The 17287-nt window shown below is 38.5% G+C and overlaps 1 protein-coding gene across 1 annotated transcript in view; it reads right to left on the bottom strand.

Annotated features, from left to right (window-relative positions):
• The window catches only part of LOC5566589 (probable phospholipid-transporting ATPase IA), a 328884-nt gene extending 312057 nt beyond the window's left edge, over positions 1 to 16827 (bottom strand). The window contains exons 1-2 of the mRNA XM_021853384.1: positions 16545 to 16827; positions 16304 to 16404 (exon numbers count right to left, since the gene is read on the bottom strand). Coding sequence (XP_021709076.1) covers positions 16304 to 16404; positions 16545 to 16564 — 121 coding nt within the window. The 5' untranslated portion in view covers positions 16565 to 16827. The remainder of the gene's footprint in view (positions 1 to 16303; positions 16405 to 16544) is intronic.
• Positions 16828 to 17287: the final 460 nt, after the last annotated feature.

Genomic DNA, 17287 nt, shown 5'->3' with positions numbered 1-17287 from the left:
ACATTGCCGCTCTTTGCCATGATTTTTGCCACAAAACTTGCATGGCTTAACGACTTTCTGCGAATTCGAATTATTATTTTTACTGGCTTGACCGGTACTGGCGGCCGGGGTTGAACTTTCACTTTCATTCATTCGTTTAATCATATCATCGATTGTCAAGCTTGATTCTCGAAGCAGCCTCTTCTTTAAAGGTTCTGGCAGAAACTGTAGCATCTTGTCGATAACCGCAAAATTTTGACTCTCGGTCTCCGTCTTCCCAAAATTGCATTTGCTAGCGTGTTCCTGAACTCTCTTCAAAAACTTGGGCAGACTTTCATCCGAGTTCGGTTTCATAGACCAAAATTGGTTCCGCTCTTCGACTTCAAGGCGTCTGGGGCCAAAATAGCCATCTATCATATCGATGGCGATTTTGTACGGATCAACGTCTTCCATTTTTTCATCATCAGGTTCCGGAATGTTGAAAAATATTTCCTGCAGTTCAATTCCACCTTGCGCCAGCAGCATGTCTCTCTTCTCTCCGGGATCCGTGATTTTGCAAGCCCGAAGACAAATTTCGAATCCTCTGAGCCAAACTTGCCATTTGTTGCGGCCTTCTGACAACGAAACGTCAGAGCACGAAAACGGCGGCAGCTTGCCGAAACTATTGTTTTTGTCCACCTCCTAAAACGAAATTCTATTGAATATCACTGATCTACTATAAGTAATTTACCGGCTTACCATTGTAGAATCCAAACTGCTAAGGTTTATTTACACCCAATAATAAAATGGTGTTAGCTCGCCGACTGCCGGGATGATTTTCTCACGTCTCACTTGCAGCACAACAAATCTCATCGGCTTTCAGGGTTCAAAATCCTGTTCTCTTTTCTTCTCCTTATCAGTCTGGCGAATTAATTTTGCATCTATCGGAAACGCTTATCCGTTTCAATATTTACTAGCTGCTAGAAATATTACCATTTTAATTTACCAACAGATTCCAATAATCAGACAAGCGAAAAGCAAATAATTTTCACTGGAGCGCGTTGCTATTTTGCCGACAACAACCGAAGAATAGTTTCAATTTTTCTCTACCCACAGTGATCTCACTCCCACTTCTCAACCGACCGACACCAACACAAACACATGGTGCGCGAATCTCAACGCATACGTACTACAACACGATGCAACAGAAACTTTCGATAGTGTTGTGTTGGAGAGAGATGCATTCGCGCTAGCAACATTTTGCAGAACTTGTTGCAGTGACTCAAACCATGCATGCGTGTTTCGTGCAGCACACTACCGACCAAATTCGTAGGGTAGATGCACTGGTTTTGACCTGGGAGGAAGGCACCGATACTACACACGAAATATAGAACAACGTTTGCTTGAACTGCAAGATAACTCCAGCTTGCAAACAACAATCAAGGCAGGCTTGGAAAATCGCTAGTTTTCTTTTGTTGTGTACTTTCGATCTTTCTGGACAAACATGGAAAAAGGGCCAAAGTTTTCTACACTGATAGGCAAAATAAAGTGCCCACCTTACCAGTTTTCGAATTTCTCTCACCAAATCGGTTCAAATTAAAGTTAACACACCTAAATCTTTTGTGATATTTTATTTTTGATGTTCTTTCAAAGTTGCACTCACGAAATTTTGATAAAAAAAAAGAATTTTACTCAAAGAAAAAGAAAATCAATTTGTATTGAATAAAAAGTAGTGACAAAAAAAAGTGCCCACTTCCTTCTTGGCCACAGAAAAGATGATTGAAGAAAAATAAAAAGCAATTTAATAGTTAATGTGTCCTCCTTTGGCCTTAAGGACTTGCTGGAGGCGCTTCGGCATGCTTTTCACCAGGTTTTGTAGGTGTTGTGGATCTAGTTCTTCCCAGGCGCACTCCAAGGCTTCAAAATAATTATTTTTGTTGGTAACACCAGTTTTGTCAACTCTGGCATCGAGAATCGCCCACAAATTCTCGATGGGGTTGAGGTCTGGGCTTTGAGGAGGCCATTCCAGTGGTTTAATCCGACAAGACCGGAAGAAAGACTAGGTCTCCTTTCCAGTATGCTTCGGGTCGTTGTTCTAGAGAAGTATAAATTTCTCTTCAAAGCCCGTCTGGATCAGCGAAACCTCCAGATTTTCCCGCAAGATATTAATGTAGGAATCTGCCGTCATTATTCCGTCGATTTTCACGAGGCTTCCTACTCCACCCCATGAAAAACACCCTCAGACCATCACATTTCCTCCTCCATGCTTCACCGTTCCTTGGATGTGGCGCTCTGCATCACACACGAGCCCGCCGCTTTCGGTTAGACAGCTCGAGCTTCAGGAGCGCCACATCCAAGGAACGGTGACACATGGAGGTGTGATGTGATGAAATGCGATGGTCTGGTTGTGTTTTTCATGGAGTGGAGTAGGAAGCCTCGTGAAAATCGACGGAATAATGACGACAGATTCCTACATCAACATCTTGCGGGAAAATCTGGAGGTTTCGCTGATCCAGACGGGCCTTGAAGAGAAATTCATATTTCAGCAGAACAACGACCTGAAGCATACTGCCAAGAAGACCGAGTCTTTCTTCTGTCTTGTCGGATTAAACCGCTGGAATGGCCTCCACAAAACCCAGACCTCAACCCCATCGAGAATTTGTGGGTGATTCTCGATGCCAGGGTTGACAAAACTGGTGTTACCAACAAAAATAATTATTTTGAAGCCTTGGAGCGCGCCTGGGAAGAACTAGATCCACAACACCTACAAAACCTGGTGAAAAGCATGCCGAAGCGCCTCCAGCAAGTCCTTAAGGCCAAAGGAGGACACATTAACTATTAAATTGCTTTTTATTTTTCTTCAATCATCTTTTCTGGGGCCAAGAAGGAAGTGGGCACTTTTTTTTGTCACTACTTTTTTTTTCAATACAAATTGATTTTCTTTTTCTTTGAGTAAAATTATTTTTTTTATCAAAATTTCGTAAGTGCAACTTCGAAAGAACATCAAAAATAAAATATCACAAAAGATTTAGGTGTGATAACTTTAATTTGAACCGATTTGGTGAGAGAAATTCGAAAACTGGTAAGGTGGGCACTTTATTTTGCCTATCAGTGTATGCAGTTAATTTTCGTTTTTATTGGAAAAAGTACAATTCATAATTGAATACTTTATATTCAATCAGAATAAAAGGCGCTATCGTGCCATTACTTTTGAATCAGCGTAAATAGCTTTTCAATCGATTATTTGTCACATTTGATAAAATGCAAAAATATGTTTTGATGAATTACGCGCTTTTATCATGTTTGTCCATTGTTTAAGATCTGGGCTCACAGTGACAGTTCTTGACAATACTGAACGAAAGCTTCTGCCGTCAAATGAATGATTTGTAATTCACATTGGTCCCAAACTCCATATTCTACAATTTGAATGAATATGAAGGAATATGCTGCATCCATCGTCAATTGAATAAAAATCATCCAATTCTAAGATGAAGTCCAATCTATTTTCGTATGACTATAATCAGGTGGTTGAGTTATGCTAATCAAAATGAATAACATCGGACTTTTGACGGATTGCAATTTCTGCTATGACCCAAATCGAAAATCATTCAATTATTGTCTTAACTATCATACAGAAGATTAATGATCCTAGATAGAAAATCATCCTTGTTGACAGTTTTAGTTTAATGGGGGCAGCAGCGTGATGACTTCGAAACTTCTTCGTGAATTCTACAGGTAATTGCGTTTTACGATGGTATAATCAACATTTATATCGTTTCATAGCATTTGTTCACTCTTAATAGCTCGATTCAATGGGTGCCTAAACCACAAACCGCTTAACCCTCTAATACCCAACCCCGCCTTTAGACGGGGTACACTTTGGAATTTTGTGTATTTTTTCGTAGCTCGGAAATTAAAATGATTTTATTTTTGGCTTAAACCTTGACTCATAACATGCATATCTTCTTCTTCTTTCTGGCGTTACGTCCCCACTGGGACAGAGCCTGCTTCTCAACTTAGTGTTCTTATGAGCACTTCCACAGTTATTAACTGAGAGCTTACTATGCCAATGACCATTTTTGCATGCGTATATCGTGTGGCAGGTACGAAGATACTCTATGCCCTGGGAAGTCGAGAAAATTTCCAACCCGAAAAGATCCTCGACCGGAGGGATTCGAACCCACGACCCTCAGCTTGGTCTTGCTGAATAGCTGCGCGTTTACCGCTACGGCTATCTGGGCCCCAACACGCATATAAGAAAAGTTTTTTATGATTTTTGAAACTTTTTTGTATTATTGAAAATTGTTTGAAAAAGTGTATTCTTATATAACCTACAAATGCCTGGGATTCATTTAACGTGTATTATAAAAAATCGTACCTTTTATATTTTTCTACGATCAACCTATCACAGAAGAAGAGCCTGATGGTATTGAAATGATTTCAAATCTGTTTTTCCGTTAGTTACACGGGAAATAAAAAATGTTCCAGAAAAAAAATGAAAAATTCATATTTTCAAAAGTATAGTAAAATCTCAAATTTTTATTATTGTCAAAAATCAGTAACCAGAAGAGGCTTCAAGAAAAAATTGAAAAGGATAGGGATGTTCAAAAATAAAAATAATAAAAATCAAAAACCAAAATTCATAAATTTGCGAAGAAAAATAAATCATTGCCCAAACCGTGTTTAGAATGATTTTAGATAACGAAAAATAATATTTAGATCGAAAACAAAAATTTGGGTATTAGAGGGTTAAGTTCGAGTATTTCGGTTCCAGAATCAACAATTCTTAGCATGTACGCTTCAGCATCTTTTCCAGCAACTAAGAACAGTTATTGTGTTATGACCACTTATTTGTTACAGTGCCAATAAAACTGCATAGAAATGGGGAAAATTCGACATCTGTTTATTTGTTTTAAATTATAAACTACCATGCAATGAGGTTTGTTTACATCATTGAACGATAATCATTCGATTTTTTGCAGCTTCTAGAGGGATTGAAATCATATCAAGATTGGATGATTTTCATTCGGGGCGATATGTAAACAGATGATTTCAACGCAGATGAAAATCATCCTGAATGTGTCTGAAAATAAGTATGGGGCTCGGATGAAGCAGAAATCATTCAATTTGTTGCGGGAGATTTCATTCAGTGAACAGAATCTCGGCTCACCTTGACGTACATAAGTTTCGTATCGGTTTCTCCCTCCCAGATTTTGACCTGGGAGGGAGGCACAGATACTACACACGAAATATAGAACAACGTTTGCTTGAACTGCAAGATAACTCCAGCTTGCCAACAATAATCAAGGCAGGCTTGGGGGAAATCGCTAGTTTTCTTTTGTTGTGTACTTTCGATCTTTCCTGACAAACATGGAAAAAGGGTCACAGTTTTCTATGCACTAAATATTAATTTTTATTGGAAAAAGTAAAACGTTGCGTTTTTCAAAGCTTTATATTCAATCAGATTGAAAGGTGCTCACGTGACATCGGGTGTGAGGGCAGGATCAAACAGGTCGCACGTCGGTAGTGAAATCAGGGTTGCCACATATACAGATTTATCTGTATTTTACAGATTTTCTCGAATATTTTGTGACCAAGAATTTGTATATACAGATTACAGATTTTTGTTAAAATACAGATATACAGATTCTGTATACAGAATATGGTCAAAATAATACAGATTTATGCAGATTTTTGTGTAAAATGAAATTTTTTATTTTTGAAGACTCTATAATATAACCTTTGATGCGACAATTCCGCAATGTAGTTACAAATGATTGGTATTTTTATGAATTTCCTGCATAATTTTAACTTCTAGCTTAATTTTGAAGCATACAGATTAAGAATACAGATATTTTGTTCTAGGATACAGAAATACAGATAATTAAAAGAAAAAATACAGATTTAAATGTGGCAACCCTGAGTGAAATAGTCAAACAGTTCTCGCGGAACATTACTAAAGGACCTATCTAACATTGAGAGGCTCTCTTTGTTTACTTTCTCTTTCATAACTGAGTCACATTAACCTCTTCTGTTGCTTTTTTTTTGTATGAAACGCTAGTCAATGGAATTGACTTTCGATCTATAGTGAAAAACTTCCCAAAATCATTAGTATTCCACTGTTATAATCGAAAAAGAACGAGAGAGGAGAGAATCTCTCATTTGTACATAGGTCCTTTAGTAATGTTCCGCAAGAGTTATCAGTTCGTTAGTAGTGTTTGATCCTTCGACCTTGACGCTTGCTCCTGCGGGGGCGGGCGATGAGGGCAGGATCAAACATGTCGCGCGTCGGTAGTGAAGTAGTGAAAAAGTGATCGGTTCGTTAGTAGCGTTTGATCTTTCGACCTTGACCTTGCTCCTGCGGGGGCGGGCAATGAGGGCAGGATCAAACTTGTCACGCGTTGTTCGCTCAGCGAAATGAAAAAGCGCCGCGGATTGTTAGTAGTTAGTAGTGTTTGATCTATTGATCGCGTCGCTTGCTCTTGCGTGGGCGAGTGACGAACACTTGTTCGGCGTACAATGTGATTATCGAATTATTTCGTGAATCCGGTTAGGCGTGATTATATCATGGATCGCATCACCAAGCTTATCCCAAGCCCCATTCATTAATTCCCTGTGCAACTTCGATTGTTCTGGTCAATCTCGGAGTAGCAACTACGAATTGTACGGTCATCTATGCTTATGCTTAAAGTGACCAGATATATTTTGCTTCAAAGCGGGACAAAATTTCATATATTGATAAAAAATACAACAATCATTGTTGTAAGTACAGGTCAATTAACTACAGTGAACAAATGACTTGTGGTTTCTATTCTATATTCTATAAAGTTACAATAAAGTGACCATATATGTCCCGCGAAACGCGGGACACCCTGTCAGATCTCGTTCCCAATTAAACATTTTTCATATTGGATGTGTATTCTACAAACATTTTAGGTCTTAATCATGAACTAATTGCTCAGTTTAGTCAAACAATTAGATTTGACGCAGTCTGGTCACCTTAAGTTACAAACTCAACTAAGTACTGCTTGCAATGACCACGTAAGGCCCAATATTTCCTATAAAGTTACAAACTCAACTAATAACTGCTTGCAGTAACCATTTGTGGGAATGATTTAGGTTGACGATATCTCAGTGTGCAGGAGCGCAGGACAATTCACATTTAATTTATGCGGTTCAATGCTTTTTGGTTGAATTATGAAAATTCCAAATTTCATTTTTATGTCAATAGACCATTTCCGTCAGATCAGACCCCCAATTTTTGTATTTTTTTTTTTTTCGAAAGACAATCATTTTTAATGAATATTAACGCTTTCAGATTTTGTTTATATGCACTTCTGATTTTCTTACAATTGTTTAAAAACATGGATACTCACCACATTTTGAAAAATAATTCGAGATGCGGCACAGTTTGTTCAACCCTATGGGTATTAGCGTGGTGATTTTGCAACAGTTTTTCGATGCCACCCCTGCATTGGGATGCAGCGATGTGTAGCGATCCTACCGACCGAAGGAAGCATTCCCCTCCCCGTATTGAATAATTCGAAAGATCAATGATCACCATTGATCTAAGAAAGAACCCTTTTATTTTCCGATGACGTTCCACGCAAGTTAGTGGATTACATCAGATGTGGGTTTTCACTAGGTTAACTAGAAACAAGCGATGTAAGCAGAAGAGAAGAACCTTACTGCTTGTTGCTGGTTAACGTGCTCCAATGCCGGAGAATGTTTTTGTTTTAATCTTTGTGTGTCACCCGACAGCGCTGACTGAACGCCCCAACAAGGTCTCGGTCACATGGCTGCACTAATCGAGGCAGAGCGACGCTCGTTTGGGTTCATTCACAAATTTCATAACGCCAAAAATAGGAATTTTTGATACCCACCCACCCCCTTGTAACGCTTTCTGTATGAATATTTTACAAATTTTGTATGAACTGTAACATTTTGAGGACACCCACCCACCCCCATTAGCGTTATGAAATTTGTGAACAGGCCCTTTTGGCTTTTCTCTTTTCTCTCTTTATTTTCAGATTGGGAGTTTGAGTTCCCCGCGGGAGCGCGATAAAACACCCCGATCGCTGGCGGTGGGGACCCCAGTTTAACGGTTTTGTGTAGTTGGTGTGTACGATTGTCGGTGTCGTCCGGTGTCTACATAGTCGGTGTGCCCAGCCTCTACGGGAAGAAGGTCCGAGTTACCCCAACAACTCACGATCCACGATACACGATTAGTGACGAATCTACTCTGGTAAGGAAACTCCGTCAAGATTGAAAAACCAATTAATAATATAAAAGTAATCAAGGAATAAGTTCGTTACGCGAAAACTTTAAAATTACCGAAGAAAAGAGAAAGCCAGTGCCGCAAGTGCCCGGACCGTTACACTTGTATACATTTGAAAACGTCAAATCAGGTGCGCGCTCAAACTGACCGTGATCCCGGTCAGGGCGCCCCAAACAGGAGCGCCAACGAAACTAACATGAAATTACTTAAACAAACGTTTTTAAATCAGATTAGAACATCCTCATCCACCCAACAGTTACGGTACCGCTAGTTCTATTAGAGGCTTTTTTTATTATTCATGCCGACAAATGCCTAAACCTATCTGTTGGCTGTTGATCTGGAAGATTTCCGCCCTGAGTATGATACACAAATTAGAATGGAATATAATTCACTAGAGAACTTGTTTGCTATTGAAATACAATCTAATATCGTAAAGAAAACGGTTCTCAAAATTGAATGCGATGTTTACTTGTCAAACAAATTTGCAAATATTACTTCATTCTATCTTAGCTGCCCAAATTATAGATATTCCAATTTGAAGCATAAATTCTACTTTCTACTTCTTATTTACTGGAATTCAGCAATTCAACTTGCTAAATAATTGTCAACACCCTCAGGTTTACTGATTTTCAGGAATTTATATGACAGGTGATAGATAATCAGCAATTGGTTAGAAATTTTGCCGTAAACCAGTAAACATAATTACTGATTTCCAGTAACAGTTGTACTTGTCAACCGAGAAACTTAAAAAGAGAAAAAAATTCTCCCACTTTCATTTGCAAGCACAGCATGGAGGCTGGGTTTGTGAGAAAAACAATCTTTTAGTCGCCCTTTTTTGTATATCTGAGTAAGTACAATATTTAATGAAACATTAATTATTGATATATAACTCAAGTGTTTATTTCCAGGATAACAATACTGGAGCGACCAACGGGGCTTTACTTTTTCCTACCGAAGCGCAGAAAATTTAGGATTTTTTTTTATTTCGAAAATAAATGTTTATAGCAACGGAATAACATTTTCTATGTTTTTGTTGACGAACTTTACTTAAATTTTGCTTAAATCAGAGCTTGGCGGCCCTAAATTGCTTTAAACCAGCATGAAATCGAACAAGAGTAACAAATAAGTAAGTGCTGATCATTCAGCAAATTGAAATGTTCTTTGCTGGATGTTCAGCAAACCTGCTGTCATTTTTATGAGGATTTGATTTGCTGAATGATCCAGCAAATTTCATTTTGCTGGATCGATTGCTTTTAGGAACATAATTCTTACCAAGAAAAAGCTCTTACATAAAAAAGCAATCAAAATGGTCTTTCACAAATCTAGAAAGAGTATCACAAATTCTGAAGAAGAAACTTACATATTCATAGGAATCCTGAATAGCAGTATTTAAGAAATTTATAAAAGTGAAATGAGACGTAATCAAAATATTGTCAAGATTATCAAAACTGGTTCAATTCAACAAATTATAAGGATAAGCATGACAAGCACGCCAGAAAATATTGTTACACAGATATTTGACCCATATCTCTAAAAGGAATCTGCCTTAAATCTGTAGCTCTCAGAGATGAAGGTGTAAGGTAATGAGTAATGACCGTGGTAACTTAAGCTTGCCTTCCGCGAACGATATGCGTTCGCCGCAAAATCTGTTACGAACTCTTTTTTTTTTTCAACTCATATCGAATTCAAATTTTCAATGATTAGCGTTTGATCTTTCGACCTTGACGCTTGCTCCTGCGGGGGCGGGCGATGAGGGAGGATCAAACATGTCGCGCGTCGGTAGTTAGAAGTGAAAAAGTTCGCGGTCTGTAAGTAGTGTTTGATCTTTCGACCTTGACGCTTGCTCCTGCGGGGGCGGGTGATGAGGGCAGGATCAAACATGTTGCGCGTCGGATGAGTAAAGTGAAAAAGTGCCGCGTTCGATTAGTTCTTTTTGATCCTTCGATCTTGAAGCTTGCTCCTGGGCGGCCTTCTTTAGCCGAGTGGTTAGAGTCCGCGGCTGCAAGGAAAGCCATGCTGAAGGTGTCTGGGTTCGATTCCCGGTCGGTCCAGGATCTTTTCGAAATGGAAATTTCCTTGACTTCCCTGGGCATAAAGTGTCATCGTACCTGCCACACGATATACGAATGCGAAAATGATAACTTTGGCAAAGAAAGCTCTCAGTTAATAACTGTGGAAGTGCTCTTAGAACACTACGCTGAGTAACCGGCTCTGTCCTAGTGGGACCGTAATGCCAAGAAGAACTTGCTCCTGGGCAGTGCGTCAAGAAAGCCCGAGAAAACTAGTCAAGAAAGCCGAGCAAACTAGTGAAGCTGAAAGTGGATTGTTGCTGCTCAGTCAAGAATGACGGTTCAATTGGTGAGCTCGTTTCAAGCTACTATTTCTAATCTATAAAATATGTATGAATTCACAATTAATCGTTACAACGGTGGGACGTAAATATGATTTTTCAACAAACTATGAATGGTTCGTCACTGTGAGTGTCGACATAAACTCTGATTCATGAATTATTTATGTTTTTTTTAATTTTCATGACACCCTTTTTCTTTTACCTATATTTTTGTAATTAAAAAAAACTTTGAATGGTTCGACACTACAAGTGTAGACATGCGAAAGGTTCACTTTATTCAACAAACTTTGGATGGTTCGCCACTTTAAGTGTCGGCATAAGAATAAGAGTGTTAGGAATGTTCCATTTAGGTATTTGTTCAACAAACTTTGAATGGTTCGTCACCTCAAGTGTCGGCATAATTTTCATCTACATAGAAATTGTTCATATATAATGACAATATTATATTTACATATAAACATGTTTATATATCACAAATAATTATTTATCATGGTCTAATCGCTTATCAAAGTGAATTCTTTGACCCAACGATCCTCCCCATTAACAACCATCCCTCCCAGTAACCTTTGTGGTGATGCAGCGGCAAACACGCTCTCCAAATATTGTGCCTTCAGATTAACTTTAGACCGAAGTTCATAAGAGAAATGAAATATCACAGAAAGTTCGCCAAAGTTCGGCGTCGGCATTCTACCGAAGTGCTACGTCGACAAAGGCAATCCCTATGCGTCGGCGAAGCACCAAATTAGAATGCCGACGCCGAACTTCGCCGAAGTTTTAACTGCCGAACTTCTAATTGTCACTCGAATTGTCAATAGCAAAGGTTACACACTAACATTCCTTCCCCCAATCTCACATGACTGCAAGGACGTGGCCGGCGTCGTCATTAACCCTGTATAAATAGAGGCACTGAATTATGCACACTGAAGAAGATTATGGCCAAACCCAGCCGAACTTCTAGTTGATTCTTTGTGCATTTTCACTGACTTAGGTCAATCACGGAATAGCAACCATTCATATGTGTAGTCAGTCTAAGCTAAGCTAACTTCATACTTTCCCACAACATTTTCAAACAAAATGTGTTAAGTTCAATATGCATATTAAAGTATATTTTGAATCATAAATATTCCGATGGAAAAATGTGTTGGTTCGAAAATCCGTAGTGCGATAGTTATACTTTCATGAGCAGCGAAAAAGTTAGCTAAAATAGTTATTTATGCAACAAGTTGCAAAATGATGATTTTTTCAGCACGAGTTGTACATTTATCCAACGAGGCTCGCCGAGTTGGATAAATACAACGAGTGCTGAAAAAATCGAGTTTTGCAACGAGTTGCATACAACATTTTTTGCTATTTCGAAAAATGCCGTTTCAACTCGATGAACTCTAAAAGCACAAACAAACATTGCAAAAGAACCCACATGGGCATACAGCCATGCGTAGTTTCAATTCAGTATTTTTCAATCACGTAGGCTGTGACACAGTAGTACCCATGAATGTCACAATTCTTCTCGTTCCCATCGGTATCATGTAGATCTATATTCCCTATTAGATGAATGAACAGGTAAGAAAGCACAGTGACTACAAATGCTGGACTATCCGACACCACATCAGTATCGCCAACCTGTGTCGGAGCTTGATCGTACAACGGATGTAGACTCTAGTGAAGTGACTCGCCGTGTAAACCAAATGGAAAGTCACTTCGCTCGAGTCGAGAATTGTCACCTCGCTATAGGACACCGACAATTCTCACCTCACGCCAGACATACAACAAACTCAAGAATCAAATGCAATTGTGCTTTTTCTGTGCGGCATATAAGGCAAGACGAGTCGGTGAGGTGTCGACTCGCTTCCATTTGATTAACATTAGTCGCATCACGTCACCCGTGGTGAGAACGACTCGTCTCGACTTACACGCCGCGCACAATAAGCATGGCATGAAGAGACTAGGACACTGGGTTGTTCGGTTGACGCCTACCAAAACAGTACTGAAAAGTGCTACTTTTCAGCACCGAAAAGAGTGCTGAAAAGTAGCACTTTTCAGCACTGTTTTATTTGGTAGGAAAAGTAGGCCGTTATGTTGATCAACTTCTCAATGAAAAGTTGATTTATTTGCAACGGAATAGCAAAAAGTAATTTTTTGCGTTTCCGTTGCAATCAACTTTTCATTGTTAAGATGCACAACATAATGGCCTGCTTTTCCTACCAAAAAAAAAAAAATTGGCATTGGTTTCAGTGCTGAACAGTAGGACTTTTCAGTTCTGTTTGAAAGGCGTGAGCCGTCTATTCTGCCATAGCATCTGATTCTACATCTAATGTGCGGTCCAGATGCAAGACTGGGGATATTGTCGGCGCGATAAAAAGATATCTCGCCGAAGTTGGATTTCTCTCAGAGTCTATACGAGATATCTTCGGAAGTGGTGCATTCGATTCGCACCCGGATGCATTCTAATACGCCCTACTTCCGAAGCATGGTATTTTCCATGGATACCGAGAAAAATCAATTTTCGGCGAACTGTATTTTCTAACGATTGACCGATTTTCCAATACTGGTTTAAGAACGGATCGTCCAGCATTCGTAGAAGTGACAGCAGAACCCGCTACTGGGGGCGTACAGTTACAGTTACCTATTCTGTCCTCCAACAAGGAATATGAATCTGTATAATGTCACATTCATGTGAACCAGAATAAACATTCGTAGATACTATGTCGCAACCAACGCGATTGAAAAATACTGAAATGATACTACACATGGATGTATGCCCACGTGGTTTCTGTTGAAATATTTGTTTGTGCTTCTGGAAATGATCCAGCTTAAACGGCATTTTTCGTAATTGCAAAAAATGTTGTATGCAACTCGTTGCAAAACTCAATTTTTCAGCACTCGTTGTATTTATTCAACTCGGCGAGCTTCATTGGATAAATGTACAACTCGTGCTGAAAAAATCATCATTTTACAACTTGTTACATAAATAACTATTACGTAGGGCTTTCACATTTTCAGATAAAACGTTTATATTTTTTCGCCAAAAATTTCACTTCATTCAAACCGTTATTATTTTTGAGCTGATTGGAATAATACTCAAAAATATATGTCGAAATTCAAGCTATGTTGTAAATGCTGTGATAATTTCATTCAAATCGGTCCATGAACAACTGACAAATAGCCAACCAAAGTTGATGATTTTGTATGGAAAATTAAAAAAGTTGCAAATGTGTTGTTCAATACAAATACTGTATATGGAAATCATTCTACACGATAAAAAATCAGCACGTTCGATTGAACGGATTCATCACTTGACTCAATTCAAAACACCAATCACCATGATTTGAAGAGCTCTCACTTTGGATTTTCTCTACTGTTTTTAGCACTAGACTCTGAAGTGAAAAGTCGTTGATTTGGACCATGATGTCTTTTGTATGGAAGCAATCATTGACAGCTCGTTGTAGTAACTGATTGAGGATTTATTCAGTTTGTCTAGAGACACCTATGAGACAAACTTTGAAAACTCATTGAGAGTTGATTGTCGGGTTCTTTCAGAAAAAAACATAAATCAAAAAAATCGATTTTGAGATAACAGAGTATTTCGGACAGAGCATAACGCTTACGTATTTTGCACATTTACGATCATCGGTGGCAGAATTCTATGGAATTTCATAACAGTTATTTTTGGCAGATTCCTGCAAAATTGACGACATTTTTCAATGATTTCTAGTAGAATATGTGGCATAAGATTGTTTGTTATTTGGACTAAAAAATTCTCCAAGAAGAATATCATGACGCATTTTTTTAAATATGCATGAAGTGTCAGTCTTTGAAAAATTAAATAAAATATCAACATAATTCAAACAGATATGAAATTGAGATTTTTCTTTCGGCAAAAATATGACATTTTGGGAAGCCTTGATGATAAAATTTCTAAAAATAAATACCATAGAATATTATGTGAAGTATTATAAGGTAATTTCTTGATAGATTCCGGTAGAATTTGCATTGAAACTCAATAAAAGATTCCTAAACAAATTTCTACCGTATTTCCATAACGAGTAGGGTAGAAGCTCCGGTTTTGGCCATACGCCAGTTGTAGCCATAGGAGATTATACACCGTTTTACATAGCCAATCAGCATGAAACCTTTTGTGTTCAGTAGATCACATTCACATGATAGAGCTACATTCATTTACTCGTCCAAATTGGCTCAAAACATAAGAAAAACAACTCATTTTTCTTATAATTTTAACTCCCATACACCCAATTTGGCCAGGGCACTCCTTATTGCAGTGTTGACCAGACTCATTTCCCCGAAATTCGAATTATGAAGCCATGAACTGTTATAACTGTGCGTTGTATTCCTGAGATGAAGGGGGAGGTGGTTGGGCTTGAGTGTTGCACATGGGATCCGACAGTTTCGATCTCGGTGGGCCGCAATTCAAGTTTCGGTAAAATGATTCGCACTCACTCACTCACTCATTTCATTTCACCGAAACTTGAATTGTGGCTCTCTGGGATCAAAATTGATCGATTTTGTGTGCAGTACTCAAGCTTAACCATCTGCTTTTCTATCTTAGGAGGATAGAGCATGGTTGTAGTAGTTCGTGGCTTCGGAAAATGTTATTTTCGGGGAAATGAGTCTGAACAACACTGCTTATTTGGCCACTCTCATGAGAAATCAATGCGATTGGCCAATTCAGGAACCGAAGATAAATCTCTGGCCGAAACTGGTTCCGATGGCCTATATTGACCAACAGGATTTTCAAAGCGAAAATATGGTCGTAGCTCAGTTTTGATATTTTACACACATAATATGGATTAAAAGCTTGCATTTGACATATTTGTAGTATAAATACAGCTACCCATTTATTTTTTTTATTGACATTTTCTCTTAGGCTCGCCAAATCCGGTGCTTTTACCCTACTTGGTTCCTGCAGAAATTACTAAAAGAATCCCTGATTTGCCGCAAAAAATGCACACTGCCTATTGATCAATAATAATATCTTTCTAAGATGTTGAACTGCAGCCGGCTTCAAAAATAACATCGTACACGAACAGTGATCATACCCCAATCCATCCCAGATGTATGCTGCAAACTTAACACACATTGACGCACTCGATCAGCTGATTTTGGTAGATTTGTCTTAGGAGCGCAGAAATGTAGCTCCAATAATATAACGTGCACATACAGTGTATGTGATTCTACCAAATGTCCATACTAACACAAATCATTTAATATATTTGACTGCCCCCTAACTATCAATAATCCCTTAGATTCTTTATCAAGAAGCGTACTGGTCAACGCCATGCCGCATATAACTTGATGATTTCAGTATTAAAACACTTTCTGAGACATTTATGTGTATATAATAGAGTGGTAAACAGTTCAAATATGTACATGCAATACTAGCCTACAACCGGAGAAATTGTGCACTTGCCCTAAAGGGTTAACTCAATTGCAAATAATTCCATGCCTTCGGAATCAGTCGCATAAGCGTACATTATTGCACATTGTTATCTTAAGGGAAATTTTGCAAATAAATCGCTAAAATCGTCATTTGAAGTATATATTATTTTATTTTTTGTATCAGCGTCCCTGAGAAGCGGTTGTTTGTTTGCGATATAGGTCACGGTCTAAATTTATCGGGAAACCTCTAAAGTGTAGCGAAATCTCGCCTAACAATAACGACCAAATTGTGACTTGTAGTAAAAACAGAGAATCAAACTTACGTTCATCACTTTCATCCAGCAAAAGACCTTCATACTCAGTCGTGTTACTCCCACGACCGCCGGGGCTTCCTCTGAGCGGCATTGTAAGCTTATTTCGAAGACTTAGGAAAAAATTGTTCATCGTTATTATTTCGCACTAAAATAATTAATCAAACTGCACAATTGTGTTCTCTTCAGCACATGAACACAGCAAAAAGAAGAAACCGAAATCATCAAAACGAAACGAAAGTGAAAGCACTACCTAATGATAACACAGCACATTCAAATGATTTTCACTTCACGAAACTAAACGAAACGATGCACTTCAAAATCAATCAAACGGAACTGATAATAATAACGCGCAAACATCACACGAACGAAACTAAACCAATATTCTTAGAAAATTACGGAACTAACTGAAGATACTATTCCGCGCACGAGATCGAAGAACCAAAGCGATAACTTGTCGGTCCGGGACCAAAACAAATCACTAAAAAATCATACAAAAAAAACTGCGAAACCTTATACGACTGAACAAACGTCTCTGCCGAGCCAACTCATACAAGTCTCGGGACAGACACGATAAGGCCTCTTCTTCAATCCTGCACTATACATTACAATCATTGCATATTATTTACTATCACCATCGAGCAGCATGTGTTACTTGTTGGCGAGGTTCGGATGTGCAAACCCAACGCGGTACAGAGAGAAATTCCGCACCAATAGTGCAAACCATTCGAGAGAAAAATGAAGGAGTGTGAGCTAATGAAGGCACACCATCGAAATGGTGAAATGGTCAGTCTTAGCATTCATCTCGTTTGAGGGAACCTGGAGTGAAATGCACCCTCAACAACTTTAAAATTGCAAAAAATTGGTTTGTTCTGGGAAATCCAAAATATTTTTTCGCTCTAAATTTGGGCCGACCGATATTAAATTCGCGTCGAATAAAACTCAATCTGCGTGAAATTTTATTTTTATGGAAAGATTACCAACGTCAGTATTATT

This window comes from Aedes aegypti, chromosome 3 (genome assembly GCF_002204515.2).
Source record: "Aedes aegypti strain LVP_AGWG chromosome 3, AaegL5.0 Primary Assembly, whole genome shotgun sequence".
Lineage (NCBI taxonomy): Eukaryota > Metazoa > Arthropoda > Insecta > Diptera > Culicidae > Aedes > Aedes aegypti.
The sequence above is the reverse complement of the archived record's forward strand: the minus strand, read 5'-3'. Positions and strand labels throughout refer to the sequence as shown.